The 26,379-nt window shown below is 36.9% G+C and overlaps 1 protein-coding gene across 1 annotated transcript in view; it reads left to right on the top strand.

The window, feature by feature from the left end:
• MALRD1 (MAM and LDL receptor class A domain containing 1) overlaps positions 1-26,379 on the top strand; it is a 290,404-nt gene that overhangs the window by 121,106 nt on the left and 142,919 nt on the right. Inside the window, exons 25-26 of the mRNA XM_075022465.1 lie at positions 1,747-2,044; positions 25,212-25,457. Coding sequence (XP_074878566.1) covers positions 1,747-2,044; positions 25,212-25,457 — 544 coding nt within the window. The remainder of the gene's footprint in view (positions 1-1,746; positions 2,045-25,211; positions 25,458-26,379) is intronic.

Below are 26,379 nucleotides of genomic sequence, written 5' to 3'. Positions count from 1 at the left end.
AGCCCTGAAGGGACTTGGATACATGCTTAAAATTAAATTTGTGCATAGCTGTTATCAAGATGACATTACTACTATATGATATATCTAGAAATGATGTAATGGAACAGAAGACCAGTATGTTGACTCCAATATAGAAAATTATTCAGTGTAATTGAGATAAGGGTATTGCAAGTAAGTGTGGAGTCCAGAAAGTAATGTTGGGGCCTGGGGAGAGCGGGATATGAATTCAATGATCATAAAAAAAAAGGCAAACATACAAAATACAGTCTGGTAGTTTTGCAAAGAACTGTAGCTAATCAGGAGCAGTGTGGTGGGCAGTTCTATGAAAATATCTGCTCAGAACTTAATGACAGAAAATCAAACAAAATTCAGCAGTAGTAAAAAGAAATAGAGATTAATCCTAAAAACGTGAAAATCATTATATAGTTTAAAGATATACACAATATTTGAATAGACAAACCTTATTTAAAGAAGGATTTTAAGAGAAACAGAGTAGTTGCAGGACAGGAAATGGGCAGGTGAATAGAAATATTTCCCTACAAGAAAACTGAGTTATAAAAGTTATATTGAACTACTTCATTGCACAGGAAACATTTTGAAAGTGAATGCAATTAAACTTTCAAAACAATTATAACACAAAGCCCTTGGTGGCTTTGCTAATCAATAATCAGAGAAAATCAATTAAATAGAAATGTGGGGTTTTTTGTATAAATAAATAGTATATTTATGCAAGACAATAGGCTGCAGGAGCCTATGAATTCCTATAGCACCAGGTAACACAAAGGGACGTGACTTTACATTTACATGGGTATCATAATATTCTCTATTATGTTTTTATAGCCATAATAAATAAGATAGAGTTTTCATTCTTTAGGGTTTGTGCTATGCATTAAACTAGGATGAACTTTGAGCTATAGGCATGTTCTTGCATATGATAGCATGAATTACCTTCTTTCAGGTTTCTGCATCATTCTTGGAGATATTCTGATCTTTGTCAGAAACAAGATATTCAACTAGATTAAATATTAATTTGATTAAATACAAGTATTCCTTTGTTGGTCTCGAACTGAAAATAACTGAGAGAGCAGTTAATGGTGATGACTCTTCATGGTGATTTTTTTGTGTGTGTTTGTTTCGGGGGGGTTTTATGTTCTGTATGTACTTGATCTTACTTTTCTACTTCGTAATTTGTTCCCCCCATTTTTACTAAAAAAGAAAAAAAAAAAAAAACAAAACCAGAGTTTTCTAATCCAAGGACCTCTTATGTTTTATTTTAGCTATTGTTTTACATTTCTGCGGTCCAGGTAGAAGTTTTGCTCCCATATTAGAGAAGACTATTTTCTAATTACACACTTTATAATCTAGCACAAACACATTTATAAACAGAAAAGCGTTCAGTAAACTGAAGTTACTTCCCATTGTAAATGACACTGCTCCATTCCTCTGTTTCCTTATCAAGCATTTCATTCTTTTACATCTACGTGCAAGAGTTACTCAAAGGGATGCAAGATCACCTCTCACAGTATTGTAATGCTGGCTTCAAAGTTTGGCGTATGGAATAGTTAAAAAATTTTCACTATTAAGTCGTCTTGTATGCATTTTAATTCAATTGTTTTTCAATCAGTAAAATTAAGGGCTCCTCTGAATGCTACTAATGATGCTCAATTTAATAATTAGGGTAAATACAATAGCAGAATGTGTCTGAAGTCACCTATTGTATACTTGATGCCCTGTCCTTGCTTACAGATACTTTTCTATTACCATATGTATGGAGCTCACATTGGATCATTGATTGTCTACCAGAGGACTACAGCAAAACATGAAAAAGTTCTCCTTAATCTTACTGGAAACCAGGGAAATTTCTGGCAGCGCAAGGCACTGATCCTGGCTGGAGATGGAGATGAAGATTTCCAAGTTGTCTTTGAAGGGATAGCTGGAAAAGGTCCCAAAGATGGCATAGCACTCGATGACCTCACGTTTTCCAGAGAGTGCTTACCATCCCAGGAGTTTTTACCAGCGGAACCCACAGCACTGCCTCCAACAGGTACGTTCCTGCTATGGACAAACAGTCTATGTAGGTCTGGAAAGAATGAAGAGCAGCATTGCTTTCATTTCTTTGTCTCTCCTTCTGAAGAGAAATACAGTACATAACTTGCTAAAGACATATTGAAACTAACATGCTTTTAAGTAGCTATTTGAAATTGTAATACAGTTATTTTATGAAATAATCGTTTGGGTACTGAGTCAACACTTGTGAATCTGCAAGACTTATTGTCCAGCCGTGTATACTTAGACAATATCCTGCTTAATTCAGTGGGACTTATTTATTAATACTTGTAAAATGTAGTTATTGTAAAATAAAGAGCTAAGGTTGGGACGGTACCAATATGGATATATTGCAATAAGGCCAGCAAGCTTTAATGCTTTTTTGTTAGTGGGAATTCCTACTGATACTATTCAGGCTCCATATCCATCTTCTTCCCGCGTGGTGTTGTGCCAGCATTGGTGCAATTATTTGCACCATCCTCACTTACTGCACGAGGGAAATAAGACTTAGAAAAAAATTTACCAAAAATAATAAAGGTCTGATGAGGATGGATCCAAATAACCCCAAGGTAAGAGCTGCTCCTGTAAAGCACTGATGTTCTTCATTGCTTGGACACAAATGATGAAGGAGAAACTCTTCCTGACAGCACAGGACAAATCTCTTTCCTCCTTCCACATTTATCACTGGAGCTACTGAAATGTAAACCCCCAAAGTGGAATTTAGGAGATGCATTTTTTTCCTGGGCCTACTACAAATTTCCTGCATGGCTGCATCAGGTCATTTAATCTCACTTCTCTGTTTTCTGATCAATAAAACAAAGTTAATATTTCCCAATGTCAAGGACTACGGGGAGAATAGATCATTAATTTACGGAGGCTGCTCTGCTTTGTTACTGCTGCTAATGAGTAGCCTTCCCCTTCAGGATATCATTAAGCACTGCTCAGGCACTGGGAAATAACACCGATGTGACTACATCAAACCCAAGAAATTACACTGTATTTTGTGCACAAGATAAGCAGGAAAGGCATCGGCAATATTTTCCAGATATATCTCTGATAAGTTGCCAGTTACAGTAGGTAGCATTGGCTTCCTACTTCTGTCAAAACAGTCATGGAAATTTATTGCAAATGAGATTGGTATTTTAAAGTTCAGCTTTATATGAATGTTACCCCAAGAGGAACACTAGGTGAGATTTCTGATTCTTTATTTTTTATGTTTTCAGACTCTATCCTCTTAATGGTAGATGCAAGTCCCTGTGGCAATGTTAGAAACTTTAAAAGCTTTGGTTTTGATAGTAAAGGATGTCCCAAAACACTTTTATGATGTATATAATAAAAAAGCTACTATAATCTCAGGAAAAAGCCGCCAGAGACTGATTTCTTGGTGTAGCTCATCTAGGATGTACTTTGTGAACTTTGTAGATTCACAACACTTTGAGATAATGGTCTAAATTCATCTTTATATTGAACCATCTTTTCTATATCAACAGTTTTCACTTGTCCCAGATAAGACTTTACATTAGCCACTGAGGGTTCCAGCTACTAGCTACTATTTAGCAGTGATAACTGTTTGGATCATTGCTTGAAATGTGGACTTAGAAACTTGAGTATGAAATCTACTCCTGCCTACAGAAATGTTCTGAACAGTGGCAAAATGCATGCTGGAGGCTGTAGAAAGTTCTCTGTGATGTAACTTTTTAAACTAGAGCCAGCTAGAATGACTGTGATGATCAGCTGCAAATATCTGGACTCCTAGACTTCTCTGCTTATATGCAGAGGCAAAGGAGAGTTTAAACAAAACTGAAACACTTGTATCCATTGCTCAAATTTTTTAAGGTTTCTGAGGATGAAGAACATCATGCAGCAGAGATTTGTTCCTTTCTTGTCTCCAGCTGGAGACAATATTTGCTAAGAAAGTTTAAATGTTTTCTCTCTGAGAGAGATCTGTAGCTTTTGAGGTCTATTCTCATAACATGACAATGAAGAATTCATACTGATGCATAATTTTCTACCAGGTTAATATGCTTCCTCTACTATATTTGGACATTTGTTTCCTTTTCTCAGGACTTTCAGGGAATGTTTCCTTCATTTTAGGTACTCAAAATAGCACAGTGAATAGTAACTGTCATGTTTTCCTCCCCTTCTCTTCTCAGAAATGAAGTTTGATTATTCAGTGTTTTTTCTCACAGTTTGAACAGCTTACTTTGTAGATATTGTGACATACCAATCTACAACTGGTATTCTGCAAACTGAACAAACCACATTAAAAAAAAATCTGATACAATTCCTTTTTAATATCTTTTTTTTTTTTTAAATCAGAATTCATTGTAATGCATACAGCAAGGGAGATTCTTCTGAGTTTTATGAACAATATCACTGTGCAACACAAGTATGCTAAGGTGGTCTGTGCTTGTTATTTCTGCACATAGAGTGTTATGGCAATGGATATAGTGTAAGGACTAAATAGAATAGAGTTATTAAATGTTCCTATCTGTGACAGAGACTCTCACTGTTCAGAAGAATTGTTCCCTGACTCTATGTAAACTCTCTGAAGTTCTAAACATTAAAAAACCATACATTCCAGGGGAGATGTTTTTCTTCCAGACAAACACACACTAATACTTAAAGGCTGAAAGCAAGCACTGGACAACTAGAAAAAAATAATTTTGAAAGTTAGCATTGTCATTTTTGGTAGACTGACAGCATGCTGTAGTCTGTTCCCATGATGCTGCTTAGCAACAACGATGCTGAAGTGGAAAGCCACTGAAAGCCACTTAAAATGCTATGCCTGAGAAACCATAAATGTTATTTTACGCTGGTGCTTATCAACTCTTCACTGTATGAATAGTGATATATGGGGAAATATCAGGTTTTGCTCATGTACTACAACAGTAGTGTGTGTAGGAACATACAAAGACAGTTTTGTTCTAACAGTGCTATTTCTGCCTGTTGCTGTGTCTTTGCAGTGTGGCCAGATTCTCAAGTTAGACTCTGCCCTGTGTAAGGGGCTGCCTGTATCCACATCAGCCCAGGAACAGCCCTTAGACACACTGAACCTTGAAAAGTTGTAATTCCAGCCTTGTTTCTGTATTGGGTTTGCGTGGCAAGGTTTTTTTTTGGGGGGGGGGGGGGGGGAGGTGGTGGTGCTATAGGGGTGGCTTCTGTAAGAAGCTGCAAGAAGATTCCCTGTGTCCGACAGAGACAGTGTCAGCCGGCTCCAAGACAGACCCATCACTGGCCAAGGCTGAGCCCATAAGAGATGGTGGTAGTGCCTCCTCTGGGATAACGTATTTAAGAAGGGGGGAAAAAACCCTGCACAATAGAGACTGCAGCCAGAGAGAGGAGTGAGAACATGTAAGACAACCAACCCTGCAGACCCCAAGGTCAGTGAAGAAGGAGGGGGAGGAGATGCTCCAGGCACCGGAGCAGAGATTCCCCTGCAGACTGTGTTGGGGAAGACCCTGGTGAGGCAGGCTGTCCTCCTGCAGCCCAGGGAGGTCCACAGTGGAGCAGATCTCCACCTGCAGCCCTCGGAGGGCCCTGTGCCAGAGCAAGTGGGTGCCCGAAGGAGGCTGTGACCCTGTGGGAAGCCTGTGCTGGAGCAGGATCCTGGCAGGACCTGTAGCTCCATGGAGAGAGGACCCCACGCTGGAGCAGGTTTTCTGGCAGGACTTGTGACCCTGCAGGGGACCCACGCTGGAGCAGTGTGTTCGTGAAGGGCTGCACCCTGTGGAAGGCACCCATGCTGGAGCAGTTCATGGAGAACTGCAGCCCATGGGAAGGACTCACGTTGGAGAAGTTTGTGGAGGACTGTCTCCCATGGGAGGGACCCCACGCTGGAGCAGGGGAAGCGTGTGATGAGTCCTGCCCCTGAGGAGGAAGGAGCAGCAGAAATAATGTGTGATGAACTGACCATAACCCCCATTCCCCGTCCACCTGTGCTGCTTGAGGGGAGGAGGTAGGGAATTTGGGAGTGAAGCTGTGCCCAGGAAGAAGTGAGGGGTGGGGGGAAAGTGTTTTAAGTTTTGACTTTATTTCTTATTACCCTGCTCTGGTTTGATTGGTAGTAAATTAAACTAATTTCCCCAAGTCAAGTCTGTTTTGCCCCTGAGAGTAACTGGTGAGTGTTCTCTCCCTGTCCTTATCTCGACCCACGAGCCTTTCGCTATATTTTCTCTTCCTTGTCCAGCTGAGGAGGGGGAGTGATAGAGCAGCTTTGGTGGGCACCTGGCATCCAGCCAGGGTCAACCCACCACAGTTTCCTCTGAAATAACTTAGACCTTCCTATGGACTTGGCAAGCTGGCACAATTGCATAGGTCAGGTGGCATATTTTCCCCATACTTAACCACTCTATCTCTCCACTGCATTTTAAAAATGCAGTGACAGCTATTTTCTATGTACTTTTCCTAATAGAAAGGAGTTTATAGTTTTCAAAGTCATGGCCTTTCCAGGAGGCATTCGCATGCTGCTCTTCTTCATGCAGCAACCATAATTTCAAAGGGAGTTATACAATCCCCACAAGAATGTTCATAGATTAAGATACTGACTATGCCCACAAATGTGAGACCATTGGCATGAGTCATATTTTATACTTATATTTTTTTACAAAAGAGACATGGATTTGACAACAACTCCCCTCCCATGATCAAATTTGCTTGTGGGCTCTTTCCTTTCCTTTCCTTCCCTTCTGAAGTATTGTTACTGGCTATAAAAATGGCAGATCCCTCCATCAGAGTCTCTGTACTACTTATCTGGGAATAAACCAGCTGCCAAGAGTTGCCTCATCAGTTTAGCAGGCTACAATGGAGAAAAGTGATTCCCAAAGACAAAAGAACTGGTGTCTGTTGACTTCAGTTTTGCAGAGAAGACAGTTGTTATTTCCAACAAATTAAAAGACATTCACTGAAGTGTGACACGTTTCTTTAAGAATATAGGACTATTCACAAGAGATCACATCAAGGTCCATTTCACTTGATATCCTGTCTCCAATGCTGTCAATGAGATGCTGAGCAAGAACCAAAAAAGGACAGGCATATATGTTGCTTCTTTCCAATATTCCTAATATTTCCTTTTTAGGAGACCTTATGAATGCAATGTGGTTTTGCATATGTAGTAAACCTTAATCTATTTGCCTTCTGTATGGAGTCCAGTTTCCCTGGGAACACATTCAAAAGTTTAGCCTCCTCCTCTTTTTTGGCAGAAAGTTGTGCAGGTCTGCTACTTGCTGAGAAAGTGACTCTGTTTCCACCCTGTCTCCCATTTGATAGTATCTTTTACTGAAAATGGTGGTGAACAACAGACAAACCCACCTACTCCATATTGGTCTATATGCAATCGTCCTTAAGCAACATTACACACCGAAGGAGTTCCAACCTATTTCTTACATGGAAACTATTCCATATGTTTTCCTTTCTGACTTTTAAAAAAATCTACTATAATCTTCTGAGATTATAAAATCAGGTCTATGTAGAGTGTTTAGGAAATAAGTGAACGGTGGAATGATACTGTAGCAAAATGTTTAGTTTTTCTCTTTGCTGTCTTCCCTGATAAATCCAAAAGCTTTCTTTGCTTTGCCCTTTATGAACATTGGGCTGATGTGTACCTGGAGCTATCTTCAGTACTCTGCTGTGTCGCTCTGTAGTAATGGCAGTGACTGGAGCTCATCATCCATTTGTGAAGAGGATTGTGGTGTTCTGTGTAACTCAATTAACATTGCATTTCATTGCTGGTCACTCAGGATGCAATTTGTTTGCTCAACTGTGTCTGTTTAGCTCCACTGTAGTTGTATAAGATACCTGACACACCTGCTTGGGGCTGGCAGCTGTGTTACAGGGATTATAGGACAGTCCAATGCCCTGTAAAGGTGGCTGATGTCAGGAAGGCCACCCAGTGCGTCAAAAGTGCTGGGTACTGTCACTTTAAGTAACTTCATTTTTACAAAATATTTTTCTTATTATTCATAGTTATTCCTATCTCATATCACCAGCAGAGTTTCTTAACTCATTACTCATGCTCTTCCCTGGTCTTTTATGAGTAAGCATTAAAGAATACAGCCTTGCTATTTTTTTTTTTTGGTTCATTGGTTGTTTATTTGGTTGTTTTGGTTGTTTTGTTGTTGTTTTTTTTTTTTTCCTCCAGACTGTTTTTTGAATCATTTTAGTACAAATATCTAATTCATAAAAAAAAAAAAAAAATAGAATTCAGCAACATAGCTAAAATTAAAATAAATAAAGGCAAAGGAAGAGAATAGTCAGGAAATCAGATTTGCCAAAATGTTTTCACTTGAAATATTATCTAAAACTTTAGAATGTACTTTAAAGACCAAAGGATATTGCTTATATCACTCTTTTGCAGATATAATTAGATTTATAAAAATTTACGGACACATAAATAGAAATAGCCTTGGCAGTTATTCTAACTAATATATAATTACAAGAACAATCACATTTTATGCTTCAGTGCATCATGTGATCTCCTACTGAAAAGAGGAAAAAATGTCTCCTTATGCACAACTAATTGAATAACAAAGCATTTACATCTTCCTTTGAAGCAACCAGCATTGACCATTGTCTGAGAGAACAGGGTGTGAAACAAATAAAGTAGACTGTCTAAAGCACTTTAAAACCAGTTCTGGGAAAAACAAACAAAAACCCACAACCCCCCAAAAACCAAGCCTATAAAGAGTACTTATAATTTCTGATATGCCCCTGAACTTTTGAAAGATAGAATATACCTATATAGTTGCCTTAATTGCATACAGCAGGTTTTGAAACTTTTTTTCTTGATTAGTACCTGAACAGAAGCGGACTCTCAGATGTATCTGGAATGAAATTCCATGCAAGTGGTAATTTTCATTTTCACCTATATAACACTATGAAAAGAAAAGTTCATCTTTATAGTCTAGACTTTTAAAAATAATACATTGACATGTTTAATTTTTTCTCTCTCCTTCCTGGCACAAGATACAATTATTCCATACTTTTCAGAAGAATGGTGGAAATGTTGTAGAATAAGTAGATTGGTTTAGTAGTTGGACATAAAGCTAATAGTAGTCATGCATGTGGGTGACTTGAATTCAACTGCTACATATATTGTTTAGCTCTTGTGAAGAAAATTATCTTTTTATTGACAGTGAAGGAGAAAAAATATATAGCCTGGATTTTCACATTGTACTTTCTGATTCTATGAAGCTTTCTCCAGCTAAATTCCAAGTCAGTGTAATTATAATCACTGTACTTTATAAATTTAATTGGAAATATCTGCCCTTGGTCCACCTATTTCATTCCACAGTTTCTTCTTTTTGTTTGTTGGTAGCTAGGACTCTGATTTATCTCCTTTGTTTTTGAGCTCTAGCTTTACCAGATTGTATGACAGTTTGAAAACAGTGTCCATTTGCTAAGCTAAAAAAGAATACCCATTTATTTATTCTAGCCTAATTTACAAAACAATTACAAAAATATAGAATGAGTTTTAATTTTAAAGATATATTGGAGTTAAAAATAATGTTTTTCCAATGTTCTGTGGGGATTTAGGATACATTTCTGTCCATAACCAATTGCAATATTTGTACATATGATAAAATACAGAAAATTTGCAGAAGTTTCTCATACTTTATTATAACTTTATCTCAAAGAAACAAAATGTTTCCTCTAGGTATTCCCAGACCTAATACCTTGAGTGTGAAAAAAAGCTCAAAGACTGTTTGGATCAGCAGTCAGAGCAGAGCTTGGATTGGGTCTGTAAGTGGTTCCAACTCTAGAAACTGGACAACGGAACCTGATTAATGTCATCAAAGGTCCTAGGAGGTAGGGCACTGTCAGCAGTTGTTTTCCTGTTTCACAAAACAGTTTAACATCTCCCAAACTTTTCTTATCTCTTGGGTCTCCACAGACTGCTTTCTGAGAAACGTGTCTCAGAGCAAACATCCAAATAAGTATCAGGTCAGGAGAAAGGAATTTCCAGTGCTGGCAGTTTGAAGTGAGTCTCTGAGCAGCAGGTGAGGGCAGGCATTTATATCTACATTCATAGTATGAACTGGTGATTCCTTTTGGCAATGACTAACTGGGATGTGGGAATAGCTTTTCTAACCAAAGGCAAATTGTTCTTAAAAGTGCAAAAGGATTTCCTGATACTATATTTATAAAGGAGAACCCTGTTAAAGAGCCCAGCTCGTTTATTTTCTCCCTGCTAGGAGAGCTAAGTAAGAAGAATTTTACCAAATCTAAGCTTTCCCATGACCATCAGTGATACTACCATTACTAGCTCAGACCTTTTCCTATGTGTTACACAAACCATATGCAGTGCCCACCTCTGCCTGGGTGAACTGAGAACGTGAAAGCTCTAACCCTGCTTTGCATTCCAAGAACTAGCTAACAAATTAATCTTACTTGAGTGTAATTATTACTTTTTTCTCACACATTTAAAAGTAGAGAAATAATGCTGCAGTACAGGGCATTTTTAGACATATTAAGTGTTTTTACTTTTAAGTTAAGTCTTGCAACCACAAAAGTGATCTGAAAAAACACTGTATTTCACAGTATCTAGACCTATTTTACCCTTAGTGCAGTACACCTTTGCTGGGCATTTGAGTTGTCTAGACATTCTGGAACAAAATTTCCATGTGTGGTTAAGACTGCAGGCATGTGTGTGCTTCTTTCCTCTCCCTCTCTAACTGTAGGAATCAAGCTGGACTAGAAATGGTTTTTCAGCACATACTTATCAATAGTCACTTTGGACTGTATTTTACTTTCCTAGTTACAGTGTTTACATTTTCAATATGGTATACATTATACATTATTTTGCATAAAATAGTTGTAAATTTTATTTGAAAGCTCAGTTTATATTTTGTGTTTTATATCAAGGAAGATTTGAGGCAATTCACTGCACAACTTCATTTTCATTCTGTGTTTTATTTTGTTCTCAAATTTTCAACAGAATATACTTCCCAAGTAGAATGTTATTGTAGATTTCACAAGATACCTAACTAACTATCACAAGAAGTGCCTGCATTGCTGTTTAGTGGTAGGATAAACAAAGATGATAAACAAATAAGTGGTAAAAAAGACCGTTAACTGTCAAAACGTATAAAGCATTCCAGAGTGTGGAAGGACTACACTCGGTTTATGCTCAAAAGTCAGATCACCTCACGTGCTTTACACGAGAAGTGATTGAAGAAATGGAAACTTTAAAAAGTGTGGGTTTGATCTTTGGAAACTTCCAATGATCCAGAATACCAGCAAAGGTTGTGTCACCAATAATCACAGAAGCTGTCCTCAAGAAAAAATGATGGGGGTTTATTGACTGAGGCTGCATGGTCTTCACCGAGCATAGGTGAAAAAGACTAGCAGATTTTGCTCTTCAGCTAGACTGGAGAGGGAATATGTCAGTGAACTGGACAGAGCAAAGATTCTTTTCTCCACCTTTCTATTTTAGTAAACTCTTCTTTGTTTGAGGAAAGCCCTTAATATTTCTGTGCTGTATTTTTAGGTATCTGAGTGAAAAATAAAGTTGGGGGGAAGGGAAGAGATAAATAAAACCATCTTAATGTGCATAATGAATCTTTAGGTAAAGTAAATACAAATTTTATCAGATTTATCCAAGACTTGAAATATTTAGAGTGGGATTCAGCTCCAAGTTAAGACTCAAATCAGAAGTCATGTACATATACGTGTACTCAAGATATGTCAGGCATCTAAACTCCAATTACAGTAGATGTACTATATTGCTTTTTTGCTGCCCAGCCACTCGACACAACTGAATTGCACACATAAAGGCATCTATTGTTGTTTGTGATGGAGCAGGGTGTCTAGGAAATCCCCACAGTGCTGACAGGTGTATAAGAGGATGTATGGAAAGTACATGCCCTTCAGGGCTTGTAGCTGGTGACAAGGAATGATGCCTTACACATTTTGAAATGCTATATGTGTGGGCAACCAAATAAAACTCCAGGTTTCCATTTTAGCATGACATGATCACTCTTTGAAGTCCAACAATTGTTACCAACCAGATGCCCATCAGTTTTAAAGGCAGCTTAGACATTTAGCTTGCCTACATGTAAGCATAAAGGTGTATGTCACTTTGTGAGCTGAATGCCATCTAAGTTTTTATTTTAGAACTCTTTTTGACATAGTTTTATTTTCATCGTCTCATACAGGTCTCTTTCTTTTCCTAGGCTGGTTTAGATTTGCTTTATCAGAAATGTTTTCTGAGTTGCCTTGCTGCTAGGTTAAGGAGAAATGACTGCCAAGTGATGAGCCATTAGGTTGACAGTGTCACGGTGCTGGAAGATAGGGAGTGTTTCCCATAACCCTGGTGCAGTATCTCATGTATGGGATGTGACACGCACTTGTTTAACTGTAGACTAAGCAGTTGTTGTGGGATGGCGGTGCATTATGTCCTCTCCCTGTGCCGTCTGCTTCTGGTCATGTTCAGAGGCGGCAGCCTGCCACTCCGGGTGGCTCTATTAGCATTTCCCTTTCACATCCGCCTCACAGAGATGAGATTTTGTCTTCATTAGATTCTTCTGTTCTATTCTAAATCTTCTCCCTTTGAAGTCCTCTTGCTTCTTTCATCTGCTTTCACAAGGTGTCACCTCAGGCCTTCAGCCTCTCTTTTTGTTGTCTCTACTCAGGCCAGGTCATCGCCATTTTGCATGTGAAACTGCAGTAAAACTATTGCACACCCGGATACTGCAGGTATTTGAGACTGAGGCATTAAGGAGACACTAATTTAGATTCAAGGCATTAGACTTACGCTGAATGGTCTCTAACAGGTAATACTATGGAAACTAATGCCTCCAGTATCACTGTGCAAAGGTTTCACAGCAGAGGTTGAAGATGATGGCTTATACCAGGTTAGCTTCAGAGGAAAATTTAAAAGGTCAGAATACTGCCTTTGAAATACTAGAAATTAAGAGATGAGAAATAATTCATAGCTGTTATGGGAGAAGGCCTTCAAATATGCTTTCTTGTTTAGTGTATGTTTACTTTGAAGATCTTTTATTTTTTTAAGGACTTTAGTGTAATTGAACTAATGATAGACTTTAATATTCTGTGTGTTCTATCCAGCACTGCCATTTTTTACAGACACCTAGTACAAGATTTTTATCTTGATAAAAGTCTTTATGAATTGACTATATAAAGCTTTATATATGACATCTTTACTTTGATGTTATTACAGCTCAGCTTGAGGATATGTAAACATCATTTACATATTTTGCAAAGACTAGAGTGTGCCTTGTTTGACAGAAAGGTTTCTGAACTAATATTTGTATTAAATGTCATTCCATAAGGCTGAATTAAGTTACACGGTCTGCTGCTAGCACAACAATAGCCAAATGTCGGTCTTCTAACAGATGCCTTTGCATTTGTGTAGGTTATGATATTTTCCAGTTTTCTGTTTATCGCCTATGTTTTACGGAGCTATTTGCAATTATATGGAGTTGTAAGAAAAACTTTTCTAAACACATGAAGCATTTTCTGTGATTCTGCTGCTCAAATTCTACTGTTTTTTTGATTCTAGATCTTTTCACTAGTTGAATATATTCTTAAATTTGTAGAACAATATAGTTTATGAGCACATATTTTGTTGAACGTTATCTGGAGCATTTTGTGTAACTAGATAGAGAATGCACAAGCACTTTAAGATGTGATATCAAAAATTCTTTTATTAGCATGATGAAAACTGACTTGAGAAATTATTTTCTACAAAAATCAACCTATTGTATGGGATTAATTTGGGGATGGTGTGGTAAGACAAAGTGTTACATCAGAAGAAATTTGATACCAATTTCAGTGAATGAGACCCAGAATGTCAATGTAATTTTTTTTTTGTAAGAGTAATCCTAGTTTTCTGAAGAATTATAGTAACATACTTTTATTCTAAATATGTAATAGCTAACCAGATAGAGAATTGAGTGAAACTGGAAGCTGAAACACAAGTTTTATACTATGATAAATGATCGTAAAATAAGGACCAACAAAAATGAATGAAAGATTAGTTTCTGAATCTCAGTATTAATTAATCCAGGTTGTTCAGCTAAAATATTTTGAGACTCACAATCATCATTACTATGCATACTCCATATAATTAACTAGTTAATTAAAACAGTTTAATTGCAAGCGTTAGTTGTTCTTCTTTTCATATGTACTGAAGATCACAATGGACAGAACAAGATACGTTGTCCTAGAGGGAAGGACAGCAGAGAGAAAGGGTTGGGGAAAAAAATATCTTTAAAACGTTATATTCTTCTATTTTAGATGAAGGAAGGTCTTGCAAAGCAAATGTTTCTCTAGAACAACTCTTTTTGTCTAAATTTGACTTAATAGTTTCTCATTTAGCAAATTTCTATTTGAACTTTTTAAAAACAGAAATGTGACATTCATCAACAGGAATTAACTGTGGCCACTTAATAGCCAATTATGAATAAAAATTAACAGCCTGTCCACCAGACCAGGAGCTATATCTACTTTGTCCCTCCCAAGAGAACACATACTTGTGTTTCTCCCCTGCATATTTATATACACAACCGCTTGCACAGTCCTAGAGCAAACACTGGCTTCTAATTGTCAAACTGTTTGAGACTGTAAACTTGGGAAACATGGCTGAAATATCCCTCCTGATGATATTTTGACATTTTTCATGCTTCTGCAAGAAAACCAGCACACACCTAAAGGTTCTGTGCAAGCAGAACATCTGTTCTAAAGAATTTCCCTTCTGAGAAAAAGCATAACAGCTATGCTGGTCCCCTTTCAAGTGACAATATCAAAGTTATAATTATTCTATGATGATAAACTTAGGCATGATTTTGGTCATAAGCTTTTAAGCCTACTTATCATTTATTCACAATTCTTAACACAAATGTTTTAGTGGTATATATAAAACCTAATTAGGATGATAGATAACAAGTTACTTTGTCTAGTGATCAGGAATAAACAGTAGCTGACACAGCAAATAAAGATTCACTATTCAGGAGAGAAACTTTATTGTTATTCTTAACTTTTTTGCAATAGGATAACAAATCCTCAATAAGTACTATCTTAAGTGAAAATCTTGCCTCTCTCTTCATACAAAGACGAAAAGATCCTTTCTATAGCAGAGCTATTGCTGTTCTGTTGTGCCAGGCAGGGACAGTGATGGATTCATACATATCCTACAGTTTACTCCCTTCAGAATAAATTTCTGTGAAGAATGCTTATGTGATTCTGTATACTGACTTTTACAAGATGTACAGATGCATCCGAATGTAAATGCCCAAGAAGATGACTTCCAAGTAGATGCTATACATTGGTCTAAAAGCTATTCCAGTCATGAAGCTAAAGTAGTAAGGCTGCTATAACCCAGCCTTACTACAATTCTTTCCTTCTGTCCCTGAAGGACCTGGGATTGAGACTCTGAGTTTTGAGAGAAGGTTTGCCTCGTAGCGGAGATAAAGAGTTCTAAGAGCTGAAATTGCTAATTTGAGAGCCTGGTTAGCCAGGCCAGTATTCAGTATTCTAGTGCATACAAAACATGATCTACTCATTTATGAACTTTGAAAGACTTGGAGACGTATTTTAGATTTTTTAAAAATCTTGAATTTGGGTGCCCAGCTTCAAATTAGTGAGACCTAGTTTGTCACAAACAGAAATGCCACGGGAGAAGTCTTTCTCATGGTTTTGTCACAGCCATAGATAGAAAACCATTCTTCTGTATTTTGAAGTTGTCTAGTATTGCATGGCTAGGCTTCAGAAGGTTGGCATAAGAAAGTATTCAGCTTCTGTTGGACTTTCAGATGAAGGTTTAGGCCAGGTAAATATGATGGGTTTGAGTAGTACTGGGGTTTGGGTTTCAGATCTGTTTGTACTTTCTTCTGTTTCCCTTCCCTTCCTTTCCAAGTGGAGGAAAGCTGATTGGCAGAGCTTGTATACAACTCAGTGTATCTGAACTGGTCATGAATAAATTTAGGCTAGGTACTAACAGGGTCCCTTATCTGAAAACCAAAAAATAGCCTTTCGGTAGAAGCAATGGAGAGAGTTACTGATTATATTGAAGGCAGAGGAATTGCTTGAGATTGCTGCCTTTCATAAAAGTGAACTAGACCTAGTGATTTGAGCAATTTCCTTTAAAACCCAGGTTCCTATGAAATGGGATAAAACAGTTTCATCAGGGCTCTCTTTCCGACCATAAACTGTTCTGCTGTTTCCTTGTTCAGTCACTTGCTAAGCTTATGTGCTGCTATTTGCTTACCTCAAGAGTGCTACTAAATGTGAACATACTGAATCAAGGTAAAGTTAATAAAGCTATTATTGCTTTGGGGAATAAATGGTTGTGCTGTATTGGACTAATGTTAAATGAGGATAATCAATAAAAAGTGATTTTGTCTTAATCGTTCATGCTGACTGGAAAAAAATAAGGAATAGGACTACTTAATCATGTTAGGAGACATTAACAGTATAAGTGATATTAGAGCGTACAGGTTCTAAATGCAATTGTTGTTACTTGCAGAATCTCACCTCAAACCACCTATGCTGACTTTATAGGTATATTTCTTATCTTTTTCTTTCATTGTCTGAGAACAAACATGACTGTAATACAGAGGAAAAGGAAAAGCTGACCATATTAGAAGCTACTTTTCTATGAGATACTGAGTGATTGAGGAGTTTGTTGGTATCTTTCCCTTCCGTCAAGCATAATCCATTTTTCATTTTCCTATTGACCTCTCCAGTGGAGGCTTAAAGGTGTGTGGAAGGTTTTTCAAGACATCAATAAAATCTTTTAATCATTGTGTCCTCTTCAGCTCACTATAGCATTCTGTCTAATATAGATAGTTTTGTAATACCATATGGTAAATACAGTAATCCTGAAACTTATTCCTTCTGAGCAATGAGAGATGAAGGATTCATAGGGGTCATGAGATTCAATTTAATCAGTTTTGAACTTTTTTAGTTTCTTCTGCACCTGACTTTTACTCAAGTATTGCTAAAGAGTTTAAACATAGCTGTGTTTAAATGCTGTAATTGTTGATAGAAATTCTGTGCAAATTATGTTTCTTGCAGCTCTTTTGTGCTTTCATCCCATCTGTACATAACTGAGAATATTCCAGAGCAGTTTCCTTTGTAATTTACATTTGAATTGTTGAATATTAATACTGATTTAAGGGAATAGATTGACATTCATAAATAGTAGAGATTCCCAAATGATAATAGATATACATAATTTGTTATCTTCCACTTTGTATAGTGAACAGTCTTATGCCAATTTAAAGCCATTCCTGGACCACCTCATAGTGTCTAACTTGTCAAAGAAAATGTCAATTCCTGGAAGAGATATCTGAGGTTCTGTGGACATGTAATCCAATCACTCAGTGACTATTTTGTAGTTTTACTGCTTAAGCCATGTCTTTATTCATGCCTTTATTTGCCAGAGAAAGGGTTTCTAATAGTATTTTGGTTTATACTTCCAGCTGTGGAATCAGCATTTCTCAAGTTCTGGGCCCTCATGTCCACTGCCTTCTCTCACCTAGGTTAGATCTGTCCTGGAGAGTGTCCTGCCCTCTGGTCTCATAGTCAGGGCTGTGACTGTAAATGAGAGCTGCTTGGTCAGGCTTTGAGTGGGATTTGAGGGAAGCATTTTCCAGCTGTCACATTTACTGAGCACAGCCTGGCAGCTCCGGCAAGTTGTACAAAGAGGATTTATCACTGCATGCAGCTCTGCCTTCCACTATATGCTTTGGGCAACAACTTGGAGTGTGGTGGAGAATGTGAAAGGAACACGTATTCCACTGCAGGCAGTGAAGATCTCTCCTCCTTCAGCCTGAGTTATAACATCATCAGATGCTTTTAGTTCACTGTCTACCCAGGATTCCTTTGGTCTCCTTATAGAAATTCCCTTCTGACATACCTCAGCTATCCAGAATTTGTGCACTCCATTTCTCATGTTCAAACTGTTCTATTTATGGGCTTCTGCTTCACTTCAAGCCATCTTTTAGATTCAATCTGCAGATTTTTCTCCCATCAGAAACACAGGCAGTGAAACCACTGACCAGAGTCTGCACTAGGCACCAGGAAATGCAAATGCCATACCTTCTCCCACGCTTCAAACCACCAGGTAAAAATTGGACCATTAAACTGGAGGTCACAGCTAAAGCACTTTGAGCTCTAAGACAGAGATGTCATCAGTTATACATCAGTTCAGGTTTCGGTAAAAGCACTATAACATTTAGCTGCTCAGGCAAGGTGTCAGTGTACGGTTATACAATGCTTCTTAGGTGAGCTGTTGAATTGTACTTCTAAAGGGCATGCTACAACTTGGAGTCAAGGCTGGAGATCTTCAGAAGGCAGCTTGACTGGCTTCCTTCCAGATCTGCTGCACTAAGATATTCTCACATGGCGATGGGGTTGTATGGCGGCTTTCTGGTGGTGGAGAAAGCTGGAGATGCAAGACTGAGTTTAAACCTTTTGACCTAAAAATGCATACTACTACTAAAAGTCACAAATGAAAGAAAAAAGAAAAAAAAAATCTTTACAATGTTTGACCTATTTTTAGGATTGTGGATTTTATACCTAAGGAACATTTCTTCTTTCTGTGTCTTTGCTAAGGAGTTCAGGCAGTGAATACTTAGGTTTAATTTGTTTGAACCGGAACATGGCAAACAAAACTTGTGTTTTATTTCATTTTATTTTATTTACTGAGAGTAAACTCAGGTGAGTGAGTTAAGCTTTCAGGTTAGTTAGTATTTAATCCTCTTCAATGTAGTAGATGCATATGATGAGTACTATTTCCGAAAAAGCTTTGTTTAAAAGCTAGAACCGGATTCCTTTTTATCTTAGTATTTCTTTGTCTACCCTCAAGAAGATAGGTTCTAAATTTCAGCTTGGCTTTGGAAAGGGAAGATTACATATAAGAATTGATATATCCCTGTTCCCATTATCCATATGTCCTGTTACAGCAGTTTTCCTTCCATTTCTTTATGTTGGAGACTTAAACCATCTGATTAGCACTGGAATAATCATTATAACATGTATCTTCTTGTGGGTTTCTGGCAAGGAACAAAACAGTCTTAATGCTATGGCAATAGAAGGAGTATCTGTCAATGAATCCAGGCCTAGGTCTCTTCTTATTCACCATGGGGATTTCCAATTTGAAGAGATTAACTGAAAACTTCCTTTTAAGCTGACCTGCTAGCATGTTTTATAGACTAAATAGGTGTAGAATTACTCAAGCAACATGGGAAAGTATGCACCATTTCTTTTATGGTCAGTATTAGTATACCAGTACTGTAATAGTGGAGGAGTTAAAAAGGCCTAGTGAGACCTTCTGTAGTCAAAACCTGCTTTTTTTATTTCTTTTGATTGAATGCACATTTGCATGCACTTAAGCACTTGAGACTGAAGCTTTTATTCTTTATAATATTGTTTTTAGAGTTTACCTGCCCTGGCTATAGTATATCCAGTAAACTCAGTATGAAGAGACACTGAGTGCCCATCTTGCTTTCAGCTCCCCTTATCCTTCAGAATTTCTTTTAACCTTAAATACAGCAAAGCACAATGTTAGGGCACACTGAATGTGTCACAGATTAGGTATGTCTTAAAGTGTATTGAGTGACTGATAAATAACCATCCTTTCCTAATGAGAAATACTAAAGTACCAGCAAACAGACCAAACATGCTTTACTGTTCTGGTATGGATAGAGGCAATAACATTGAACAGTTATAAGCTACCTTGCTCTTTGTATTTTTTATTCTTAATGGTTCTAAGGATGAATATTACTGGATCTGATTACTGGAAAGGAATTCTCTTGTGTTCGTATGTGGAAATGGACAAGATAAGAAATCAACTGAGGAAGCTTTGGTTGTTGGAGAAGCCTTCAACAGCTTTTTATCATGGAAGAATATAAGGTTAACAGTTTCTTCTCAAAGTCCCTTTTGCAAATGAACTCAAGCTGTTGTGTTTTAAACTTTTGGTTGCTCAGAATGCAAATCAATATGTCAAGGTATTTCAGAGGCTTGCAAAACCAAAAATTCAAATGTTTGCAGTCAATCCTAGAAAAAACAGATGATTTACAAAGAAAGAGCTAAGAATGTGTAGTAGATTTTTACTTTTCTTTGTTCACAGCACTTCAACTTCTGAAAGTCTTTAAAAATTCTTTGAATTTCCAAAGCTTTGCTTTGAAATGAGATGCATTTTTCACATTCCTGTGATGACAAGCCATTATTACTATGCATCATCAACTGTGATGAAAGCACTTTACTCTGTGTCCTTGGGTTATACCAGTGAGATATTAGAGGAAAGATGTTCTAGTTAAAAATTTTTTTTTTTGAGGACACATACAATTCAGTCATACAGTGATGTCAACTCAGAGCAAGAATGATAATGGAATAATTGTTGCAGGGAAAAACTCAGAGATCTAAATTATCTAGAAAGCCCCTATCCCTGGGATGTCAAACTCTTAGCCTGCTGATTAATTACTCTGGCCTCTATACCAGATTATGGTTCTACAGGAACTCGAGCTTTGATATAGGAACAGGTATACTTCTAGCTATGTGAATATGAATAAAATCTTTTGAAAATATTTTGAAGCAGTTCTAGCTTTTCAAGCCTACTGATGTGTTATTCTGATACTTCTGAGAATTGCAAACTATCCTATTCATTTGGTTAGATTTAGGTTTGGAAAACATAGATGATGATACCAATAAATATAATAATTTTAAGAAGTGCAAGTTTAACAACTTTTGGAATACCCTTATCACCAATCTGTTTCCTGTCATTCTAAAACATGACTTAGCTTGCTGATGATTTTAAAGCAATGATGATGCTGATATAAAATAAGAACTGAAAAAGAAACAAGTTAAATTATGAGAATTAAGTGTTAAATGCTTACGAATAGAGTCATAACTAGTGTAATCCCATATACAATCATATTTCTGCAATTTTCTAGAAGTTCTGATCTTATTTATCCTTATCACTTTAATTATCATACTTAATTTATTTCCAATAAGCAAAGATGTTTGAAGGACCAGCATCAAGAAGGTTGAAATGTAATGGAGAAAAATGAGATTTTCATCTCTATTTTGTAGCTACTGTAGGCATGGATAAACATTTAGTTTATCTGTTATAAATTCTCATAATTATATAAGCAAATTAAGGTCTACAACTGCACTTTGATTTTTAAAACCAACACGCAGTACTATAAATATGCAATTTAACCTCCTGTATAACACTAACCAGGTTTTCATCTAGAGTTTTCCCTGATTTATCAAATAGTTTTAAGCTAAACTAAAGCATATCTGTTGGGAAAAAAAATAGCCTCTATTTAAAGCCCTTAACTGATAGAGAATTTATCACAGTCTTTGGTTATCTGTTCAATGGTTAATTACTCAATTTTATTTTAATTTTAACTTCACTAACTTCCATTTTCCAGCACGTAATGCTGGGTTTTTTCTACTAGATTAGAACATTCTGTTTGTGTTCTTATAGGTAAATAAAGAACATGATCAAGCTATTTCTTAAGCTTGTCTCTGATAAATTACATTAATTAGGCTCCATTTGGTCACTCAATGTAAGTGTGTAATCCGACAATTCCTTTAGGAATCTTTCATGGCCAATCCAAGCAAATATGAAACAATTTGCTTTCATCAATATTGAGTGAAAATGAAATCATTGCATACTCAGATATGAGTTCAAACACCTTGTGAGGACTTGTAATGAATTTTAATGGTAAAGTAATAAGTGGCATTAAAAAAAAAAAATAATTAGCTACTACCTTTGTAAAGGGAAGGATGAGGGATTCTCATTCTGAAATAAAAAGCAAACTAAATATTGTGGAGAAAACAAACAACTGATAAAGAATTTGAGTGATAAAATAATTACCTTTAAGTATAAGGTGTTTCTGAACAGAGATGTAGAAAGATCAGCTGAAGATCTCAAGAGCTTTCAAGTGATAGTGGAAGAAATTGAGTCCTTCTCATATATCTTCATCCACTAAAGTGAAATAAAAAAATAAGAGTGCTTGTGCATCATCTTATGGTACATTTATGGAGTTAATTTATTTTAGAGTATTTAAAATTTTAATTTATTTTCAGAGAGGAGCTAAAAAAGCAGTAAAATTACTACTGTGATAGAGGGTGATATGAAAATTAGATATCTCATAGAAAAATCTTGTTGTGACACAGGCTATGGTTTCAAAAATTAAAGAATAATTTTTTCCCCTTTGGAATTACTTCTTTGAGAACACAACCATTCTTGCCCGAGTTTGAAGTTTACATGAATAATACACATAGATCCCATTTCCTAATATGAATGTCTTTTCTGTAATTTATTGCTGTTCTGCCTCAGTGCTGCAACCTATATACCATGTTATCTTTATTACTATTCAAAATTCATTGATGTAGAAGATAAACCATATTTCAGCTCTGTTAATATTATTTTCTCTCTTGATATTTGCAGGTACATTGTTTTTCAAAATACATTTAAGAGAAACACCTTTATAAAATAGAGGTGACTGATCTTTGTCCTAATTGCATATTTTAAAATATAAATGTTGCATCTGTTGATTTTGCTCTGGGTACATAAAACAAGGGGATTATGGACTGGTGCAGCTGTTTTCCTCTGTTGTGTAAATCCTCCTCAATTCAGAGATTATTGATCTGAAAGACATAACAGCTCCTTTGGGCGCATTGCAGCCTAGTGTGTGATGCAGTTACCACATAGGGCAATAAGTCTACCAGCTAATAACCTTTAAGAAACTCTGCCTGGAGGAAGAAGTTACTGAACCTTGCTAAGGAGAAGTTCCTCTCAATTAAATATCCCTATTATACCCACAAGCACCTATATAACAGAGTTTGGATTATTAGGATTGAGAAAAAGTAGGGAAGAAAGGAAGAGAGCTCAGAAAAAACATTTTCTTATAGGTGTGTTTGGTTTGGGTTTTGGTTGTTTGGGTTTTTGTTTTACAGTTATAAAGCCTTAGAACTATGTCATTTAAAGAGAAAAGATACTATGGAAGTACATCCAGAAACAAGTCACGTTACAGACTCAGTTAGACAGTGTAATATCATTCATTACACATGCTTGAAAAGATTCATTCATGCCAGGATTCAAGATGGATTTTTTTGTTTTTTCCTCAGAAAACAAAGACTTCTACTTTTCAACTCCACTTTTTCTCTGACCTGAAATTGGAAGCAATGCTACAAAGGGAGCTCAAAATGCAATAGCTATTGCAGTTATTGATCACGATGAATAGCAAGGAAATGTATTTCCAAGCATGGAATGCATCCTGAAATTTAAATTCCTAGTTTGCTGACAAAATACATTTTATGCTTAAATTCTTAGTGCAATCACATAAAAGGAGTGTAGGGTTATAAGAAGTAGCTCCTAAAAATAGATGCCATTTAAATTAGGCAGCAATTTTATAAGAAAGCTCTGTTGTCCTTTGGGAAACAACACAGATGATTGAAATTCTGAAACAGATTGATAGAGAGAAGTTTCAGATGGACTCCAACTGTCTTGCAGGTTGCAATAATTAGACAGTGCCTGATACACTGATGCAATTACTGCATTCTTTTGGCTAGGACCATTTTCAGAGATTGTGTACTAATAAAAAATCACACTGATGCTTTCATAAACTTGTAACTGTGAACTTCAAACAAATCTTTTTCTTCTAGTCAGAGCCTACCCATTGTCCTTGCCTCCAGCTCTGGAGACCGTTGCCTGATGTTCTTGACTTTCTAAGTCATTATCAGACTTTTATTCTGGCTTGCTCCTTTTTGTTCAGGACCTTTTCCTCCTTTCTCTGAGCAACTATTAAAAGCCAAATCATACGCAGTCTTCTAAAGCAAACATGATACATACTTTTATGTTACTAGGAAATTGTGAATTAAAAATGAATAATTTTCCTTGAAAACTTGCTAGATATTTCTATGGTATTTCAGTATTTATTTGTATTTAATTATTTCTTTTTAATACATATGTGTTAGGAGGATTTTTTACTTTAAAAAGAGGGGTTAATTCTTGTTTTCTTCAGCTAACTTGTAGCCATTCAAGGCTTTCTTTCACTTTACCTAAAGCTTGCAGCGAAGGGGTGTGGCAATGGTTTTTCACTTAGTTTGGGGCATTTGTAATTTAGAGTCTAGCATAAACAAAGTCCTAGAGATGGAGGTTGCCAACACACCAACAGAATACCCTATCTCTTACATTCTTTTTGTTAATGAATCAGTTATTCTGACCTCTTAATAAAACCCATCCTTACATGAATTTTATTTAGCTCCATCAGGTCCTCCTTTAAATTAAGCTAGTGGTAATGGAAACAGGTTTTTAGCACCATGTGATTTTCAGTATCAATTAACTCAGGTTCTTCCCATACTTATACAACTTTCATACATGTGCACATTTTAATTTTATGTCTGATAAACTAATATAGGGATGCTCTTATTTTTAAATAAAATTAGGCTTGTGCATTTATTTCTAGTAGAGTGGAATGGACGAAGGAAATAGGGAGGGTCCATTTCAGAATTTTTTGTCTCCCTCCCTGATTAGCGAATGTACTGAAGGGGCTGCTTTTTATCCAGAGCCCTTCAGAAACTGATCTGAAATGAATACATGAAGCTTGGAAATGGATCCTGTGAAATGACTCCTACAATTTTCAGGCTGTACAATAGCAGAATTATCCCTCAATAATGCCAGGGATACTGCACAAAAAGGACAGCTTCAACCCACTGAACTCGCCTAGAGGAAAAAAAAAAAAAAAAAAAAGGAAAGAAATCCATTAAAAGGCAAACTTCTGTAGTTAAAATAGAAAAGCTTTTTCTTCCAAATTGGGGCTGCTAAACTAAGCTCAACTTTGCAGCTAAAATGAAATGGTTTAATCCTACACCACATGAAAGGAGAATGTCAGCAATTAAGTCAGACTAGAAAGCTTTGTTAGTGAAGGAATGCCTGGCTGGAACTTGCCCTCAAAGGCTTTACAAGGGAAACAGTCATTTATTTATGCAATCTCTTGACGAAATACAAAAGAAATAAACTGATAATGGATTGGCACTTCAGGGGAACCAAAGGCTTTTAATAAAACTGCTCTGGACCACCCTCCTCCTCTTAAATATCAAACTTTCTCAGATGTAACCTTCCAGTAACCTTGCTGGGATGCATGGCAATGCGATTCACCAGGACACCCCCATTCTTCTCTTTTCAGGCTCCTGCTCACACGGCTATTGGCAATGTCAGAACGGCAAGTGTTACAGACCAGAACAAAGCTGTGATTTTGAAGACAACTGCGGGGATAATACAGACGAGAGTGAATGCGGAACTTCCTGCACCTTTGAGAAAGGCAGATGTGGCTGGCAAAATTCCCTGGCAGACAATTTTAACTGGGTGCTGGGGGTCAGCTCACCTCAAAGTCTTAGACCTCCTGGGGACCACACGCTTGGAAATAGAACTGGTATGTTGTCAGTTCACAAATGAGATGTAATTGTCTTCATGGAGCTTCTCACACCTCCCTTCACAGGCAGCAGGGGGGTTCTAACGTGTCTAATCGGGGTGTCATTTTAAATGAATTAAATGTGTAATGATATCAAAATATTAATTACTGTTGTAAAATGAATTTAAGTTAGGAAAAATTGATTCTTAGTTGTTTCTCCTTTAAGTATTGCTGTATGAATCAAGCAAGATAATTTGTAACTTGTCAGGAGAGAGGCATTTGGTCTGGCTGCGGCTTGCAAGGGTGTTAGCTCAGCTCTGAGATTCACTGGGTCCTGCTCCTCCAGAGCTTGAGCTTATTTCCAGGAAGCTTAAAGTTACCCATAGTGACAATTCATAGTTTAATTTTAGGCAATTTTAAATAAATAAATTTAAATAAATAAACCTCCTTTGTCAGTAGCAGTGCAGCTTCTGGTTTGTTTTGGCCAAAGCACCCAGTTATCTGTTCTTGTTCTTGCTACAAGCTCTGTGCCTTTATCCTCTGCCTTTGAAGGTCCCATAGCTCAGGCAAAGATGTTACCAAAGCTGAGCTCAGAACTGATCTTAAATTGAAATATTCCACAGCAGAGTTGCACAAAGGCGTGGGACTTGGATTTAGTAGTTGTTGAAAGTTTACATGACCTACTGAAGGGCAAAACCCAATAAACCCAAAGTTTACTTGAAAATAAGTAGAAACTCAGGGGCTAGTGAAAGCTTGCCAGGGTGACTGAGGGTGAAACAGGCACAAATAATCACAAAGATTATGCATTCATATGTTTGTAAATTTTGAGACAGTCCAGCCTGGCTGCATTTTACTGATCTCAGAGTAAGATGTAGTACAAGAGAACTGCCCTCTGACATGTCCCTGTCTTTCATCTGGCTTTTAAAATAGCCATTTCTGTTAG

The sequence above is a fragment of the Buteo buteo genome, chromosome 2 (assembly GCF_964188355.1).
Source record: "Buteo buteo chromosome 2, bButBut1.hap1.1, whole genome shotgun sequence".
Lineage (NCBI taxonomy): Eukaryota > Metazoa > Chordata > Aves > Accipitriformes > Accipitridae > Buteo > Buteo buteo.
This window is presented reverse-complemented; position numbering and strand designations above follow the sequence as displayed.